The sequence below is a fragment of the Catharus ustulatus genome, chromosome 8 (assembly GCF_009819885.2).
Source record: "Catharus ustulatus isolate bCatUst1 chromosome 8, bCatUst1.pri.v2, whole genome shotgun sequence".
NCBI classification, from domain to species: domain Eukaryota; kingdom Metazoa; phylum Chordata; class Aves; order Passeriformes; family Turdidae; genus Catharus; species Catharus ustulatus.
Window position 1 is genome coordinate 3,434,904 of NC_046228.1, and position 18,857 is coordinate 3,453,760.

At 49.8% G+C, this 18,857-nt stretch overlaps 2 protein-coding genes across 4 annotated transcripts in view; one reads left to right on the forward strand and one right to left on the reverse strand.

Moving 5' to 3' along the window:
- FAM53B (family with sequence similarity 53 member B) overlaps positions 1-15,673 on the forward strand; it is a 43,978-nt gene extending 28,305 nt beyond the window's left edge. For all 3 annotated transcript variants that reach the window (XM_033065818.1, XM_033065819.1, XM_033065820.1), the window contains one exon: positions 11,923-15,673. In XM_033065818.1, coding sequence (XP_032921709.1) covers positions 11,923-12,243 — 321 coding nt within the window. In that variant the 3' untranslated portion in view covers positions 12,244-15,673. The remainder of the gene's footprint in view (positions 1-11,922) is intronic.
- Positions 15,674-17,848: 2,175 nt separating this feature from the next.
- Positions 17,849-18,857, reverse strand: part of LOC116999369 (phospholysine phosphohistidine inorganic pyrophosphate phosphatase) — a 73,828-nt gene continuing 72,819 nt past the window's right edge. The window contains exon 7 of the mRNA XM_033066004.2: positions 17,849-18,551. Within this exon, the coding sequence (XP_032921895.1) occupies positions 18,455-18,551 (97 nt within the window). The 3' untranslated portion in view covers positions 17,849-18,454. The remainder of the gene's footprint in view (positions 18,552-18,857) is intronic.

The window sequence follows — 18,857 nt, forward strand, 5'->3', positions numbered from 1 at the left end:
ATGACAAAAAATCTAATCACTTGGATGTCCAAACGCAGCTCAGTCCATGTTCCTGGAAAACCCTCAGCTTGAGGAATAGCTGTGTTTTCTCTGGCTGCTGTCCTCCACATCAAAACATCTTCCAAAGTGAGAAAGCAGTGCCTGAACACTCAGCATTGCTCAGTGTTGGGGTGGTTCCTCCTCTGGGAGAAGTGATACCACAAGGAAAGGGTTGGAAGCTCCACACTGTGTGGCACAAGCTCTGTAAGAATGGGGAAAAGGGTTGCCTGGTGCAGCATCTCTCCTAATGCCAGTGGGCACCTCCTCTCCCTGCCCCTCCTGTCCCTCTGGTCCAGGCTGGAGCTGCTGCCGAGCTCCTGGCGGTTGCTACAACCAACAACCAACAGCAGCATCACTAAGGAACTCCCCATGGGATCCAGCCCAAGCAGATCCCATGGATATTTTCAGTTTCCAGGCAGGAAACCCAGCAGAACTCAGGTGCCCATGGCTGCAGGTGAATCCCCAAGCAGGAATGTGCTGCAGGGTGTGGGGCAGCAGGGCTGGAGCAGAGTGGGAAGAAAGCAAAGCTGTGCAAGGGCCAGGGTTTCAGAGCTCAGGGGTTATGGAGAGCAGCTCTGGCAGGAGGCTGGAGGCGTGGGAGGACTGGCACAGAGGGACGAGCAGGATGAGGCAAGTCATGGGGAGCATTCTTGCCTTTGGTGGAGCACGGTCAGAGCCCTCCCCGGGATGGGAATGCCAGAAAAACCAACTAATTCCTCTTGGGGAATAAATGTGCTCGAGAAAACCCTGCACATCTGGGTATCTCCCAGGCTGCTTTTGATGCTTCCAGCCCAGGAGACTGCAAAATTGAGAGATGTCAGAGGAAGAGCTGAAATAATGGCAAGTGTCTGTGTGGCTGCACTCTGTGTGCTCAAGTCTGGGTTTCTATGGGGTGGAAATACCTCATGTGCAATGGGCAAAGGACAGCCAAGGTGTTCAGACTGGACTTTCCAGTTATCCACAAAGGATTCACTTTTCAGATGGGGAAAACGAGACATGGGGCTGAGTCCCTGGGTGCTCATGTGCAAGTGGGAACTGAGGTTGAGGTGCTGGGTACTGGGTCAGTGTCTGGCTCTGGCAGCAGATTGGTTAATTTTTCATTTGTGCTGGTAACCACATGTGTTTGTAGGCTTGAAAGCCGGCACCATAATCAAAATAAAAATAATTTGACCTGAAAGAAATGTTTTCTTCATACCAGGAGGGATATTTAGGCCAGGCAGGAGGGGAGGGAGCTGCTCCTGGAAGCAATTACATGGCTACATAACTGGGCTAATTAAGAGAGAAATCTAAATGTTGAAGTTAAGCTGGGAGGGAAAATACTTAGGAAACTATTGCTTTTCATTCCTCAAAATCCTTGTTGTGTTTCTTCTGTCTGCAATTCCCACAGCCCAGAGAGGGAAGGTGAGCCCTTATCCCTCCCTTTATTATTTACTCATATGGCACCAAACCAGACAGGCTTCAACTTCAGGCAGGAACCAAACCATGCACATGATTGTCATTGAAATAGCAACGAATTTCAAAAGCCACAGGCACCATGGCAATCCTTCTGCTCCTTTTAAATGCACATGAACTCTTTGCCTTGTGCCTCTTTGCCTTCAAACTGGGAGTGATCCAGGGGTTCTCAGGTGAATAAGTGACTGTGAGGTGTCATTTAATTATCCCAAGCCCAGAGGCAAGTGAGGTGGGAAGAATCTGGTTTCTATTCTTCACCCCAATCAAGGAGAGTTTGGGTACCTGCTCTGGCATCTCCAACCTCCTTAACATGAGGACATGAACCATCCTCTCATTTCAGTGTAGGGTTTGGGCTCTCATTCCAGCCTCAGCTTTTGTTCCTTCTTTCCATGTGAAGCACAAGCCCAAAGAGGGCACATCCCTCCTCCCTGATCCCAGCAGTTGTTCTGGCAGAGTGTTAATGAATCTCCTTCCCAGGCACAGTGCTCTTGGCATCACAGCCCCAGGGACTGTGTCTGTACTGGCAGGCCAGAAATGGTTGGGATCAGATTTTTCCATTATTTAGGAGCTGGTTTTTCTTTTTCTGATGTGGGTACATCTAAAATAAATGGGAGATGAAAAGTGTCACAAAGGTGACCTCAGGAGTCCTGATTCTGGCAGGAATGAGTGGTTTTACCCTTTGCAAGTCACTTGGAGAAGCATCTGGGTGAATTAGGTGAGAAGATGGATTTTCTAAAATAAAATCACACTCTGCCAGGGGTGCTGTGTGGTGGAGAGACACCTGCTGGGTTTTCCTCCCCCATGGTGTGGTGGATTCTTCTCCAGAGGAACATGACATGTCCCACCTCCACATCTGCTGCTTTCTGACATCCTGGTGTGAACATTTCCTGGGATCTCGGGCGTTGTGTGCTGGAACGTCTCGTGGCAGCGCAAACATTGGGTTTGGTGGCTTGGCTGAGTCATTGAGGGGAAGCTGAGCCGTGGGCCAGCCCTGCTGGTGGTGTGTGCAGCTTGCCTTCTTTCACACAGGCTCTGGGCAGCTGCAGGGGACACATGACACGTCCCTCACACCAGTGACTGCCACCCTCAGTGGGAATTTGCAGTAATCCCCAGCTGTGGCCACGCAAGCCCTCGCTATCTCTTCCCCATTCTGCTTCCTGCTGTCTAAAATTTTGATGTGGTGGTCACTGAGAGATTTCAATTTGTGTTAGGACAGTTCCAAACACAGCTATCCTTTATACAGATGTGGTTTTTAAATGGGTAATTTATTTTTATAGATGTGTTTATATATTTTACATATATAAATGTTTAAGGGCAGGTTAGATACAGCTTGGAGCAGCCTAGTCTAGTGGAAAGTGTCCTTGCCCAAGTCAGAGGTTGGAATGTGATGGACTTTGAAGCTCCTTCCAGCTCAAACCATTCTATTTTTCCAATTTTTAATGTATATATATATTTGTTCAACCCAACCATATTCCCTGCAGCACAAACCCCAAACAGGAGTAGCCCTGGCTGGAAATGGAGGGTGGTGCTGTAGAGTCTGAAAATACAACTTTCCATGAAAAGAAAGGCACAAATATCTCAGTGGCATGAAAGGCATTGCACTGCTGACAGGAATTGTCAGATGTGAGGAGATTCTGGTTCCTCCCAGTTGTAGGAGCTGTGTTTTGGTAGCAAATCAAGGTTTGGAGGTTGCTCTTGTACCCCATTTCTGATGGCTCTTCAAGGTTTTAGTCCCTCTGTGAGCCTTCAGTGAAGTTGCAGTTTGAAGAGCCACATCTCTCCTAACAAATACTGCACTCCTGGTCTTTATCTCCTGAGTTTTCTCTAACATCCATTTAATTTTCTACAAAGATTGTCCCCATGGACACTGAGGATTCCCAGGTAGCTGTCCAAGTATTTCTCTTCTGTGAAGCTCTGTATTATGTAATGTCTTGCAGTCTATGAGACAGAGAGTAGCTATTCCAGAATAAATAAAGCAATTAAAATACAATATTTCCATGGCTTATGGAGAGCATCCCACAGTTATGAGTTCATAAACAGCTTCTTCCCTTTGAGGGATGAGAGGGTGCTGGCAGCAGTGGGCACCAGCTGAGGAGGTGGTGAGGGTGAAGCCCTGGGTGTGCCTGATGAGGGTGAGTTATAGAGAGGACTTTGTGCCTGTGGGAAGGGTCTGGGCACAAGGGGACCATTGACGTTGTTCCCTGGCTGCCTGCACAGACAGAGCCTTTCACAGGGTGACTTCACTGCCCTAGGAGGAGCACGTGCCTGCAGAGGATGGAGTCATCTGCACCAGGAATCACAGGAGCATCCCCTGAAATGAGCATGTGTGGTTCTTGTGCCTTCAGGGTTAAAATCAGGGTTAAAATCCAGAGGGTCTCCACACACAGTGCAGTGTGTAATGATGGTTGAGAGCCTGGCTGGCCCTTCTGCCTTGTTTTCCCTTCCAAACTTTGGAGCAGTTTCCATGAGCATCCATGCACAAAGGGGTTTGTACACTCCCAGAGCTGAGGTAAGCAGCCCACCAGTTCAGAATGTTTCAAGCTGGTCTTGGCACTGAGTGGGAAAACTTTCAAACTGCAGGGTGGGAGAAGGGACCTCTCCTCTCTGAGCACCCAAGTCTTTCCTTGAGGTTAAAAATCTCTAATTTTCACGTCAGAAGATTTTCTGTTTAAATTCTGGCACCTTTCAGGCTGGCTGGGGAAGGCAGGAGAGGTGGCAGTGATCTTGGTTGGCGCCAGCACCCACTTGAGCCGGTGACAAATATTTCCAAATGTAGTGATAGGCAAAAAACTGGAGGTTTTAAATTCCATACGTATCCCAGGAAATAGTTTGCTATTGATGTAACTTCTGAGAGAGATTCCAGCTTCCAAGCCCCAGTGTTTTTTAAATAAACAGGAATGAGAGCCTGCAAAGGTCAGGTTATGGCTTGGTGGGAAAAAGCCTTTGGTTGAGAATCAAAAGAAACTGGCTGGCTTGAAGGTGGGAGGGACACCTTCCACTATCCCGGGGTGCTCCAAGCCCTGTTCAACCTGGCCTTGGATATTTCCAGGGGTCCAGGGGCAGCCACAGCTTCTCTGGGCACTCTGTGCCAGGACCTCACCATCCACATAGGGAACTATTTCTTCCCAAAAATCCCACCTAACTCTGCCCTATGGGAGTATGAAGGCATTCCCCCTTATCCTGTCACTCCCTTGTCTAAATTCCCTCTCCAGCTCTAGTGCAGCACCTTCAGGCACAGGAAGGGGCTCTAAGATCTCTCCCAGTTCCATCCCATTCCATCCCCTGCTCCTGGCTGTATCCCCTGTTCTTGCCTCCACCCTCCATCCCCTGCTCCCAGCTCCATCCCACCAGCAGGCCCAGGGATGCAGGGTTGAGTTGTTTGCACTCACATGGAGGACAGGGCTGGGAACACAAACAAAGCTTGGCAGTGTGTGTCCCAAACATGGACAAAATCCAATTGTATCCCGAGGATGCACATCTGATTCACCACGTGCTGATTAACCCTTCTGTCCCCAGGCTTGTAGGCTGTGTGACTCCAAATACCAGCTTTGAGAGAGCACAGATTCACCCTTGAAGGAGTCAGCACGCTCAAAAGTGGCATTTTGGCTCAAAAAAAGTCAAAAGGGACTTTTCATGATGGTTTACAAAAAAAAAAAAACAAAAAAACCCAGCACTCTAGGAACTACTGGGTTAGATAGCAGCTGCTGAGAGTCACTTGGAGCCACTTGCCTTGCAAAAATCTTCCAAAGCATTTCAGGAAGGCAAAGCATTTCAGGAAATGGTGCTAAATTACAAACAGACAAACAAATAAATAAATCAAGGCCCTTCATTTCTCCTTTCCAGAGAAAGGTGCTCAAAGTTAGCCCAAAGTTGAGGCTGTGACAGAAAAGTGAGGTGTGTTTCAAGTCTGCTGTGGATTTGCAGATCTTGGTAGGTGGGGGCAGTGGGTACAGGTGCCATACATTGGATTTTTGGTCATCTACAATGTGATTTTATCCCTTTACTTGCTGCTTTTCTCTTTTCAGTGCTGCTGAAACAGTGACATGAAGTTTGGTTTTAATTTTATAAGGTCCTGCCTTATCATTTAGACCTTGAAGTGAGAACCACAGTGGCACAATAGGAATGTTACTTCTATGCTGGAAATTATGAAGTATGAAATGGAATAGGGCTGAGAAAAAAAAAGAATAATTCTGTATTAGTGATGTTTCATGCTACAAGTCAAATCACTGAATTTCCCCAAAGATAAGCCACTCCAAATCCTGGAGTTTTGGCAGCTCTGGGGATGAGACAGGTTCAGGTTGACCTTTTTCTACTGCAATCTATGCTGAGCACTGGCATGAGGGCCTGCAATGCTCCAGGGATCTGCATCCCAAGAGGATGCACAGGAGAAGGCAGAGGTGAAAGGTTGGGAAGGGCAACCTGTAAATAGATAAATGCACAGTGATCACTAATGACATGTCTGTGCAAATGGATTTTTCCAGCTCATAGCAAAGGGTTTGGTGTCTGTTAGGGAAAATATTTGTTCTTGGCAGGAAATGAGGGTTTCCTCCAATTATTATTATGAATAGGAATGGGTTGGGAGGCTGTGCTGGGACTGAGTCCCCACATGTGGGATGCTGTGCTTGGGTGGAACTGTGGAGCCCCAGAGTGGTGCTCACTGCTCCCTGATTCCCTGCATTGCTGTGCCTGCTGTATTTTTCCATGATTTTTGGGATTCATCTCTCCAGCATCTCCCTGGGGCTCTGTAACACCACAGGGGTTCCCACTGGTGGATCATACAACATCTTTTATTTTTGCACTTATGGAATCTCCCTGAACATCCTCACTGGCACTGAGGCAGCTACACACTCCAAGGACAAGAGCAGAGCTGTGAGTAAATCCAGACTGTCTCCACAGGCTCCAAAGGCAGCATCAGTACTAATGACTTAAGGCCTCCTTCTTGCTTTTTTGGTTTTGTTTGTTTAATACTGTGGTGTGAAGTGACTTGGGAGGATAATAGATATTTCTGAGCCTGCTCATGAAAGCTGGGTTTCACACCAAACAGAATAAAAGCAAAATTATCTGCTAAGCTTTGAATGCACCAAATAAGCACTGGTGCCTGTTGCAAAATGGGGACTGGGGGCTGAGTAAAAGTTGTTCTTCAGTGAGTGAGAAGGGAAAAGCTGGGAAGGCAGACCCTGAAAACCAGGGCAGGAATGTGGTACCCACCAGGAGCAGGGCAGGGAGCCATCCCCTGTTCTGGGATGCTGCTGCAGGCACGTTCTGTAGCACCTTGGCCTGGTGGAGGCTGTGGGGCTGCCTGTGAACTGCTCAATGCCCCTATAGATAAATTTTTTAAAGAAAACAGATTAGCAGATGAGTTTGAGCTCCCTGACATGGCAACACTGTGCCTAACCCAGCTCTGCTGTGCACCAGGCACACGGGCTCCTTTTGCTTTTCACATCCCCTCATCAGTGCCTCCTGTGTTTCCCTCCTCAGGTATTCCAGCATTTCTTTCCCAACACTTCATCACTCAGAGGCTCCTTCTGTGGCAGGACAGGGTCGGTGCAAACCCTCTGACCTTCCCAGAGGCAATGCTGATATTGGAAGCCACGTGGGGCAGTGGTCACCAGTGCTCCTTGGGGCAAGCTGGCTGTGTCTCCCTCTTTTTGGGGAGGGCAAACTGCAGCAAGGGAGGTGCTGGTGAGGCTGGGGCATCACTGAGCCTGGCATGTGCCAGTGCTGCAGCCTGGACCTGCTGGCAAAGCTGCTGAGATGCTCTTTTGTTAAAAAGAGGAGAATTGGTTCTTGGAGCCTCAGGATGAAGCCATGCTTGCTGCAGCTCCCTCCTCATGTCCCTTCCATTTCCACTCACCAGGACAGCAGCCTGGGGATGGAGCTGGAGAAGATTGTGGTGTCTTAAAGGCGGTGCAGATCTTTGAACCCAAATGATGTGTGTGTGTGTGTGTGCATGGCCCAAATCAGCTGCCATAATGAAGTTCTGCAGAGCTTAAGATCCAAATCAAACCCATTTTCCAGTCTCATTTCCCAGTCTCAAGCCCCTCTCCCTCCTCCTCAGCAGCACGGATGAGCTCTTTCCCTGGCACTAAAGCCAGGCAGGATTTACCGCGATGCGAACAACCAAAGCATTCATACACAATGATATAAAGATAACAACTCAGCTGAAGGTGTTTTACAGGAGATGTTTGCCTCGGAGAGTGATTTAAACCTGAGCCAGGCAGAGAATCCCCCAGTGGAGGTGACTTTGCTGGCTCGGGAGGGCTGGCAGAGGCTCGGCATTCCCGCATGGAGCTCGCTGTCTGCTTCCCCCTTCCCTTCTGGCACCGGGTTATTTTCATCTTTCTGAAGCAACTGTAGCCCAGTGTGCTAACAGGAGGTGATGACAGCTTGGGAGGTAGGGCCCGTGCTGCTGACAGCTTGTAGCGTTACACCTTTCCCGGGAAAATTGCGGCAATCACCTGGCACGGTGGAGAAAATAAAAAAGTGTTTGAGCAAAAGCCGTGATCACCGCAGGGATCACAGTCCTGCTAATATTTGTTCTGGTAGAGCCACCAGTGTTTGCAGGGACGTGTTTCAGGGAAGAGGTCCCAGCTGGGTGTTCTGCACGGGAAGAGTCAGACAGAGGAATGCTGCTGAGGGATTTCTCCAGATTGCTGTTGGGGCCCTGCAGCCGCCAGCCCCGTCCCTGATGGGGACACATTCCTAAGGGGAGGGAAAACCTGAGGAAAAGGATGGATGTGAGGGGTGAGTCGGTTCCTGAAGCCTTCTCTGATTGTGACCTTGCTCCCTGCACAGTGTGGAAACCCTAGGGGAAAGAGATCTTGGTCACCAGCATGCGAGAAGGGCTTTGTTCTAGAGCACCCCTGCAGCTTATTCCAAGTGACCAGAATTTCTTATTTATGTATTTTTAGATGATTTTTCAAGTACTTCCATTAGCAATGCCTTGTTTTCTCTCAGAGGGCTTGCCCAGAGTGCTGGATCAAGGGAGCTTTGGGAAGGGTTGGGGGAAGAAAAACCAGCAGCTGAAATGGTCAAAAATGGGTCTTTGTGGTCAGTAAGGGTGGTTTGGATGTAAGGTGAGTTGCAGGTGCTCGCTGGGAGAAGCCAGGATGGCCAGAAACATCTCCCAAAAGCCATCTGTGTTGGATTCCCACAGTTTCCCTGAGAACAGCAGGATCTGAGGTGCCTGATACCCCTTTTTGTCTGGCACTGGAGGCCAAGGTTGTGGAGAGGCTCGGAGGGGCCCAGGGCTGCCTGGCCAAGGGGAACAAGTGCCACATTGTGCCCCCAAACCTGCTCTTTTCTGACATCAGTAGAGAGGAGCTGACTGCCTGGTTTTGCTGGCTCAGCAGCTCAGCACATGCTACATTCACCCAGTAAATAAAAAATGAGCAAAGAGCTCTGGAAGGGCTGCAGACACTGCATTGATGGTGGTGGCTGCTCCACAGCCCATGGAATTCTGGCTTGGTGATCACTGGAGGGACCCTTCTGACCCCAGCCGCTGGCAAGGTGAGCTGTGGGATTTTTTGGCAGCCAGTGCCTGTGAAAACTTGCTTTCTGAGCTGTCAAACCTGCCTCAGAGGGAGCGTCCCTGCCCAGCTCCCTCTGCACGTGGCCTTCCTCCACCAGCAGCTGCCGCAGCGCCGGCAGCACCAGGACCATCAGAAGGGGTTTTCCATCCTCCTGTGTTCCCTGGAATGGCTCAAGGGTTGCAGCTTGTGTGGGTTTGAGCAGGGAAAATGAGCCTGTTGGCTTGGTTGTCTTGCCAAAGTCCCATAAAATGCAGAATTTCCCTGAAGGCCAAGTAACTTCATGGCTGTTCCATGAGACACGTCCAAACTTGGAAATGCTTTTCTTTTAGATAGGAACAATGTGCTGTGGACCTGTTGAATTACTCTCCAGTCTGCATCCTCCTTCATTCACCACCACAGGAATCACTCATCTCCTCTGAAGCACTGGAGAGCATCTCCCATCCTCTCAGGATGCCCCATCCCACCTGCAGCAGCCCAGCACATCCACACCTGGGTACCAAACCCTGGGAAGTGCCTGATCCAGGAGATGAGCTCGGTTAAGCAGAGAAGTTAACATTCCCAAAAGTGCCAGGGTTTTGTTTGTAGAAGGGATTTGCACTTCTGAGAGGGCTGTTGACTTTCAGGAGACCTAGGCTTTTCCAGTCCCTAAATCACTGTTGGAAATATGCTTGCAAATTTTGTGAAGTGCTTAGAAAATATTTCTACTATGTCCTCCGGCCTTCTCGTGGTAATTACAAGTTGTACATTAACCACAGTGTGCAGCTCTCTGCCTGAAGCTGTTGCATGCTCAGCACCCAGAAGACAGAGGCACGGCTGGGATTGAAAAAAATATGACCAGGATGACGTGAGGACTGGGTGCATTTGCATAATTAGATAACAAATGCCCTTTTTTCACACGGGCTTGGGGCTTGTGGGTGTTTGAAGGTTTCAGAGACTAAAGGCCATGTGAAATGTAGCTTCCCCCAGCTTGGGCTGTGGTCAGCTCCTCCTGGGGCAGCAGGAACTTCTCTGTTTAGATAGAGCAGCCTCTGCAATGACTTTTTTGTGTGCATGGGGTAGTGCAGCACCCAAAGCCTCTGAGCAATGGTCCATGGGCCCAGCTCAGCACAAGGCCCTTTGATTTGTTAAGAACTGATTGGGGTATGATGCAGAGCCCCTGCATCTCCTTAGGGGCTGTGTAAATGGGTGATCTTCCTTCATTTACAGCCTGGGGTAAGTTTTTTTGGTGGAGTTGCTCCCAGCTTACGTGGATTTGAATGAAAAAACCCTCAAGCAAACATGCCTAATTCTCTGGGAATGCCAGTGGGGATGTTTTGGAGCAAGGTTGTGTCTCAGGCTGAATGGGCCAGCCAGAGCAGATACAGCAGGAGCCCTGTCACTCTGTGTCACCAATGCTCTGTTGGCTACTGAAGTTCTCCCAGCTCCCTCAGCTGCTCCTGGTGCTCCAGACCCTTCCCTGGCTCCATTCCTTTCTCTGGACACCCTCCAGCCCCTCTTTCTTGTCATGACCAGTAAGAGGTAAACATCTCCAGCTGGTGAGGGGGCTGCCTTCCTCTCAGGTATTTATTGAATTCCCATTCAGGCCTATCCCATGGGATGTGTGCAGGCCAAATGTCTGAGAAGTGAATGCACCATCACACACTGGCTTGATGAGAGGCACCACAAGCTGCTGAGCTCCTCCTTGGTCTCCTCCTGCTCAGAGCACACACTCTGCCACTGGGATGGCCTTTTGTTTCCATTGGCACTCGGTAATCAGGGTTTAGTTTGCTCTTTTAAAAAGCAGCCTGGGCTAAAGGCATTCCCTGGCAGGTGAGCACGTTCATGGCCACACTGCATCCCTGGGAGGTTCTGCATGCTCTGCTCCAGAGGGTTTGGAATGCCTTCATGCTCCTTGTCATTCTCTGAGTTTGAAACTGTTTAGAAGACGTGACAGTACATAAACTACATCAAGTTTCTGGCCAAGGTAACCAGGCGTGGAGACTCGGGGAACAGACAACTGTGCTCGCCTGGTCTTTAGTGAGGGGAGCAGCCATGAGCCATCTCAGGAGAGGGTTTAGCAGGACACAAGCTCCAGCTACTTAAAGAAAGGGCTGAAGTTTCTCTTTGCTGGTAAAGGGAGTTGCTGGAAATGTTCATTCATTTTTGGTGAGCTCTGTTCTGCCTTACATGTGGAACAGGGCGATGCATGGAGTGAAGATGGTGATGGGACAGGTGCAGAGCAGGCTGGGGGTGGCTTTGATGCCATTGCCTTTTGCAGGGGCAGGGTGATGCCTTAAGTTTTAAGTTTTTCTGTTCTGCTTGGCTATGCTTTTCTGTTGTGCTTGGGTGGTGAAGACAAAACAGTCCTATTCCAGCTGGGGACTCAAGGACAATCTCTTCAAACTTCAGGCCCTAAGCATGAACAACATGAAAAGAGGAGGGTGGGAAAGCAAGCAAGGAGGAGGAAACTTCATTATTTGAGACTATTAATTGGACAGTTGATTTCTGTCCACTATGCAAATGGACTGAAACCTATAAAAATGAGAGATCTCATGACCAAGCCCTCTTTTGCTTCCACCTTGAAGCCATCCAGGCAGGGCCACAACTGGTGCAGCCTTTGAAGTGCCCTCATAAATATATATTTTATTTCTCTTAACTCTGTCTAGCCTCTGTTCCAGCTCCTGTAGGCATCAGGGGAGCCAAAGGACCTGCCATGGATGGGGAGGTGAGGATTTGCAGCATCTGTCCCTCTCCTGGGGACCTGCTGAGAGTTCCTGCTGCTCCGCTTGTTTTCTGTTGGGCTGGGAGAGCTCGGCTTTGGGGCTGGGAACTCTCCTAGCTGATCTGGTGTAACTTCCATCCCAGCCTCAGGATTCCCCCCAGCCCCTACCTCAGCTGCCTGTCTCCCTTGCCCCTGCAGAACCGCCAGACTTTCAACAGCCTCAGCTGCCTTAGCACCACGGCCGAGGACGGCTCGCAGCGGCTGCCGGGCCCCCAGCCATGGACCGCGGCCCCGGAGGTGATGCCAGGCAGGACCCCCGCCTGCACCCCGGTGCCAGAGCCACCACAAGCCAGGCCTGATGGCCAGCAGGCCAGCAGGGATGACCTGTCCTGCGAGGAGGAGGAGGAGAGCACCGCCAAGGAGGAGGACAGAGCGGCCTGGCGGAGCGGCGGCATGGGCACCGAGAGCCTCTTCCAGCTGGACGGCGAGATAGACATCGAGCAGATAGAAAACAACTGAGGAGGAGCAGCTCTTCTCACCCTGGGGTCTGGGGGCTGCCAGCAGAGCCACGGAGGGCTCCTCCTTGCCAGCGAGTTTGGGGGGTCCTGTCACTGCTCCCCTCCTGCCTGCTGGAGGGGATGAAGCAGCTTTGCCAAAATTTCATCAGGTATTTAGAGGAATTTGTGTGCATGCGTGTGTAAATCTTGAAATTCTTTGTAACTACTGTAGCCAGAGATCAGCCAGTGGGAGGAAAGTGCCTGTCCCACAGGGAAACCGGGCATGGGGATCACCAAAAACTCAGAATCCACGAGTAAATGGCTTTTCCAGGATAGGGAGCTACCCATGTTCCCACAGGTCCCACCTGTGCTAGTTCAGAAAGGGGTGCACAAGGAGAAAGCACCACCCCTGGGACTGGAGAAAGGGATGGAAAAGCAGAATATTGAGATTTGCAAACCGAGCACTGGCTGGTGGCTGCTGGGGTGGCCACGGTTCCTTTTCTTCAGCACTCCCCTCCTTCCCATGTCCCTGGCAGTGCCGTGAGAAGGAAATCACAAGTGAAGTGTTTTGCTTCAATTTAATAATGGCAAGAGCTGGATTTTTACTCCTTTATTTTTAGTTTTCCTTTTCCTGAAGAGGAATTAAACAGATCCCTGGCCCATGTGGGGCAGCATCCACAGCAGCGCTGGCTGGGCACTGGACGGGGATGCTCAAATGCCTTCCTTCCCTATTTTTTTTCCTTCCCAGCCCCCTCTATCAACTCTTTTGGGGAAAAAAAAAACCCTACTCAGGCTCGGTGCCACCTCATTTGGGTTCCCAGCACCCTGTTTTGAGCAGGGCTGGGCTGTTTACCCATTTACCAGCAGCTGTGCCCACTTTGCTACCCGGGGCACGGCTGCCACCCTCTTTTTTTTGGCTTTACTGTGAAGGGCTGCCTGCCCAGGGCATGTTGTGAGGGATTACTTGACAAAGTCAGCTGGCAAGAGGCTGAAAATCCAGGTAGCAGCACTGAAAGCTTTTCCTCTTCCTGTGCCTTTTTTAAGCACAGATAAAGTGGTGACCATTATGTTTGTACTATATGAATTCTCGTTGCTAAAAATGAGCTGTCACTTGCTAACAGGTTTAGAAGGACACATATTTTTTTTCTCCCTCTGGTTTTTTTTTTGGGTTTTTTTATTATTTGTTTGTTTGTTTAAAGCTCTAGGAAAGCTGTACAAATGGCTTCCAGCATCTTCTGGATTCCTTCTGCTGGTTCCTTCAAGCTTAGGGTTAACTTCCCAAGCTTTGCAAACATGAGAAAGGAAAAAACCTTTGATACCAAGAGCAGTTGAAGACAGGACTTTTTAAAGGGGTTTAGCACCCCTGCTGGCAATGTCTTGAGGGTCCATAGCACAGAAAGGCTGAGAGCTGCTGGTACAGGTTTCATTCATCATTTCTGGTTATGTTAGTGCACTTTTTTCCACAGTGGTTTGGGATGCATGTGGCATCTCCCAGCACAGTGGAACCCACTGGCTGTTACCCCTGTCCTGGCACTGCAGAGGTTTTCCTGGTGGCCGTGGCTGTGTCCACTCCCTCCAGGCAAGCAGGACGAGCCCCAGATATTCAGGGAGGGGATGACAGGGATGTCTTTTCATTTTGGGGAACCCTCCAGCTCTTAAAGTGTCGCTTGTTGCATCATTTAGAAGAAAATATATCCTGGGTTAATTTTTATCCCTCCTGTTGAGGAGGGTCCAGCCATGCCAGTGTTTTCCCAGGCTGCTGCCCCTCTGTCCATGCCCCTGCAGTGGCACCCTCACAGCACAATTCTTGGCTTTGAGTCTTCCTGATGCTCCATCCACCCCTCGCCACCACTGACACGTCCTGGTCTCGGGGCACACAGCTCCTGCTGGCCACAGGCACCTCCTCAGCTGAGCAAAAAAGGGCAAATGCACCCAAATCCACGTCCGGTGCCACCGCAGAGCTCCGGGTGGGCTCTGGCGTGGGCATCCCCAGGGCTGGAATTCCTAAGGGCTTCTGTTTTCTTTCCAAGGGCTGCTCCTGGTGCCATGCTAACCCCCCAGAGTGGGAAGGTGGCCAATGGGCCACGGCCCAGCTGTCCTGGACCTGGTGGCCGTTGGGCCACAGCCCAGCTGTCCTGGACGTAGCCGTAGCATTCAGTTTACATTCAGCACAACCCGTTTGCCTTACTAAAAATGCTTCTCCAATGAGTCATGGCCTTACACTGGGCACGTTGGCGTAGGCACAGACTACAGTTAGCGACAGTTTTGAGGCCACAGTGTGTTCTGTTGGGTATTTCTTGTTGGGTTTGTATGATTTCATGTACTTATTCTCAGTTTAAGAAAGCCTTACTTTTAAATTTTTTTTTTCTCTCTCTCTCTCTCTCCGTAGAGATAAAACATTTGTGGATTTATATATATATAAATATATATAAATAAAGTAATTAAAAATATTAAATATAATATAGTATGTGCCTCAGATTCAGGGGACATCCTGTTGATTGTAAAGTCAGAAGTGGCGTTGCTCCCCTGGTGTCAGGAGATCTGTCCCCTACGCAGTGGCAGAGCAGGGCATCCCCTGGGGGTCTTGCTCTTGGTTTGTAAAGAACTTCACCTGTTACACAGATGCTTTGGGAGCCCCCAAACCCCCCAACAAACCCCTGCCAGCTGCCAGAATGTGATACTAAAGTAATATGCAGACAGGGGATGTTATTCCTTGCTAGGTAGCTAAAATAGGCTCATTATTGTGAAGGGATTCAATGGATTGTCCAAGGTGTGACCCAGTCTGGGCAGCAGCCATTTTGGGATGACACCAAAGCTGTGGCAGCAGCAGTAAAGGTTGTTCATCCTGAAAAAAATAGGATTTTAACACAGAAAGTCTTAGCAGGCACACGGGAGTTTGCTGTGTGTTTTGCAGATGTAGCTCTATGAAAGAGTACATTAAAAAAAAAAAAAAAAAAAGAAACCAAGGAAAAGAAGCATTTGTAAAATAGATTGTAATTTTTCCACGTGCTAGCATAGCCTGTTTGGCCAATAAAGTTGTGTTTCAAGTGCATTGTTTAAAGCTCCTGGCTGCCCAGGCGAACAGACTGACGTAGGATGTTCTAGGATTGTAGCAGTGCTTTGCGGCGTGTGTGGGTTCCGTGTTCAAGACAGAAAAAGAAGAGGATGGCCAAATAAAAAACAAACAAAAAAAAAGAAAACAAAAAAAAATGGGAAGAAGAATAAAAACAAAGCCTTCTGAAGCTATGACCTGTAGTAGCCAAGTCTCGCTGGCAATTGCACAAGCGCCGCGGGCCGTGCTGGCCCGGGAGGGGCTGCCCCAGGTGTCCCCTCCACGGGCGGGCGAGGAGGCTGCTCCTGCCCCTCCATGACTTGATTGCACTAGAGCAGCTCAATCTCAGGAAATTGCTTGTTACTTTTACTGTGTAAATAAAGCTTCCTGGTTCAATAACCCCCCAGCTTTGTGTCTCCTCTCTGTGCTGTCCCCGTGGCTGGGGGGTTGGGGACATCACTGATCCTTGGGGTGGTGGCACTGGTTGGAGTTTGATGGGGTTGGAGCCCCCTCTTCTCCTCTCCTGGTTGCATCTCCTTGACATCTCTATAGTTCCTGGGATGTCCTAAAAAATGGATAGGGGTCAGGAAAGCCCTCAACCCACGTCTGTGTAGGAAGGGTGTCCCATGGGTTGCACAAGAAAATGGACATTTTATGATATTCACATGCAGACAGACACACTGACCCTCCCCATGGTAGGGGGACATCTCCCATGCCTCCCCCCAGCCTGTCATTTAGCTGTAACTCAGCCAAAAATATAAACAACAAATGCAAATTGAAGTGCCAAGTAGCACCTCCTTCTTTGTGTTTAAGGACAAACATAAATCTGCCTCTTAAACTCAAATCTAAACTCAAATCTAAACTCAGAGCCCACAGCAGCCCAAGGACACATGGGGGTATTAAATCAGTTCTTGGGGAAAAGGGGCAGTGTCTCCCTGCAGCCTTTGTAACCCAAAAAGGAAAATGACTGCACTTCCTCCAGCAAACAAGCAGTGTAAAAAGTTTCATGACAGATGGCAGGATGTTTATCTCCCTAAACTTAATCAGATTGAAGTGATAGGCTTAGTATAATAGAACAAAAAAGGAAGAATTAGGGGATAAAAAAGAAATTCTCAGTGATCCATCACAGCCTGAACGTTTGGCCAGGGTTTACAGCATCCTTCCATGTGTGTGGATGCTGACAGCACCATACACTTTGGCTGAACCACTACCCAGAGGAGAAAAGATGCAAAAACAGACGAAAAAAACTGCACCAAGGTCATTTTCCCACATGTAGCTTATTTTATTAGAACTCAATTCCCAGCCCCCTTTCCCCTGCTGTCCCCAAGGGATGCTGTCCAGCTCCAGGGCCAGCTGCTAGCTCTGAAAAACAAGTGTTCCAACACTCCAGAAACAGGGAGCATCATTCTGGTGTCCTTCAGTGAGCAGGGTCATCTTCAGCTGTTGGGACTGCTGGAAACAGAGCTGGAATTATCCTTTACCTCCTGCTTGCAGTGGCTGAATGTACACAGTGGGCAGCACATGCTGCCTGAGAGTATGGATATATATTAAATACATTTATAATTACATGATTTCCATGGTCCCTTGGAGATCTGAAGCAGGTTAAAGCCCAAACAGTCCTGCCCAAAGCCCAAGAGAGTACAGAGCTGCTGATATGTTGATTAAAAGGAGACTTTTTCCTCTAAAAGGTGACCCTTGCAAACACTACCATGTGCCAGTGAGGGTGGGCAGAGGACTTGATGGAGCAACCTTTAATATTTTTAACTTTTTGACCCATTTTGAGCCCCTTCCACGCTCTTGCCAGGTGCAGCATGGCCAGGTGTTACCACACACGCTGCAACAGCTGCACTGCAAAACTGACAGGGAGAGAAACCAAAATCCCAGGGGAAGGGCTGCAATGCCTGGGGGCAGGGAGCAGGTCCTTTCAGAAATCCTTATTCTGATTAGGAAAAAAAGGCAAATCTCCTGTCTGTCCTGGCCCTGGATGTGCTGAGCACTCCTGGCAGCAGGAGGGGATTGAGCTGGAGCTGAGCTGGTGCAGCAGATTCTCAGCAGGGCAGGATCAGTCCCAGGGGATGTTCAGTGAGCACAGAATCCCAGAATGTGCTGGAAGGGACCTTAAAGCTCATCCTGTTCCATCCCTGCTATGGCAGGGACCCTTCCACTGTCCCAGGCTGCTCCCAGCCCTGTCCAACCTGGCCTGGGACACTTCCAGGAATGAAGCATCACAGCTTCCCTGGGCACCCTGTGCCTTGGTGTTCCCACCCTCGCAGGGAGGAATTTCTTCCCAATATCCAACTTAAACCTACCTTTTTGAAGCTATTCCTTCTTGTTCTTGCTGGAACTATGCCTGACTCAGCCCTGACAGCTCCCTGGTACAGGGACTGCACATCCAGGATTTCAATGGGGAGAGGTAGGAAACCCCCACCCCCTCCCACATGGCTGCTCATGATCCCCCTGCAGAGGGAAGGCAAAGACCCTCAGCCCCATGGCCTTTTCCAGGAAGAGAAAAGCATTTCAGGTGCTGTAAACATCCCTGCCAGTGCTGATCCAACTGAACACAACAACAAACAGGCCAGATCCAAAGGGTTTATTCCTGACAGCATGGTGCAGTTATTCCCTAAAGTGTTACTGGATTCCTGTGCCCTCACCTGGGGCTGTTCCAGACAGGCTGATCCTGGCAGAACCACAATTCCTGCCTTGCCAAGGCACGTGGGGCTGTCCCCCTCCCCAGGGCTTTTGTGCCACCCCAGGCACACACAGGACCCTGGGGGTGGTGCCTGCAGCCCCCAAGGACACTCCCCAGCCCATCTCAGGCACCCCAAAAGACACAGGACATGGGGGTTAAACAAGTAAATCCACTCATGGGGGAGTGCCTGAGTTCCCTGTTTCCCACCTCCAGGCTGAGTGTGAGCAAAGATAAAAAGGGGGAACAGCCCCCCAGCATCACCCAGAGGAGGCTGAGGCCCCTCACAGGCACCAAGGGCAGGACATTCAAGACCTTGGATGAGAGGTCAGGAGATCATTTCAGTACCATGATGTGAAATATTTCGGAAGGTGGGTGCCCACCCCCCTGGACAAGGCTGGGCTGGGTTAGTTAAGGTGAGATGGAGGTAGGAGAGGATGAAGTGGTTCCATGGAGGGGCTGCATGTGAGGGCTCATCCCTGCTCCTGCTGGGATTTACAGCTGCTGCTGCTGCAGGATGATGTCCACAGCCTCAGCCAGGTTGTTCACGTAGGCATCAGGCTTCACCAAGGGGTGGTGTTCATCAGATGGCCTGGAAGGAGACAGAAGGGCACAGCTGAGCAAGGGCAGCACCCCAAACAGCCCCATGTCCCTGATCATGCTGCTGCCCACAGAGCACAGGCAGCACCAGTGGAGCACCCCTGAGGTTCACATTCCTCCGTCCTGTGTTTATTTTACTCTTTCCCACATGCCCAGGTGGGTCCTAGGTCCTTTGTGCAAATGAGCTCGGCAAAACTTTGCAAAGCCTCAATTGGAAGAGAATTTCCAATTAGTTAATTAACTAATCCAGTGCACTGCATTTTACATGGAACTTCTTTATCCAGGCAATAGCAGCACC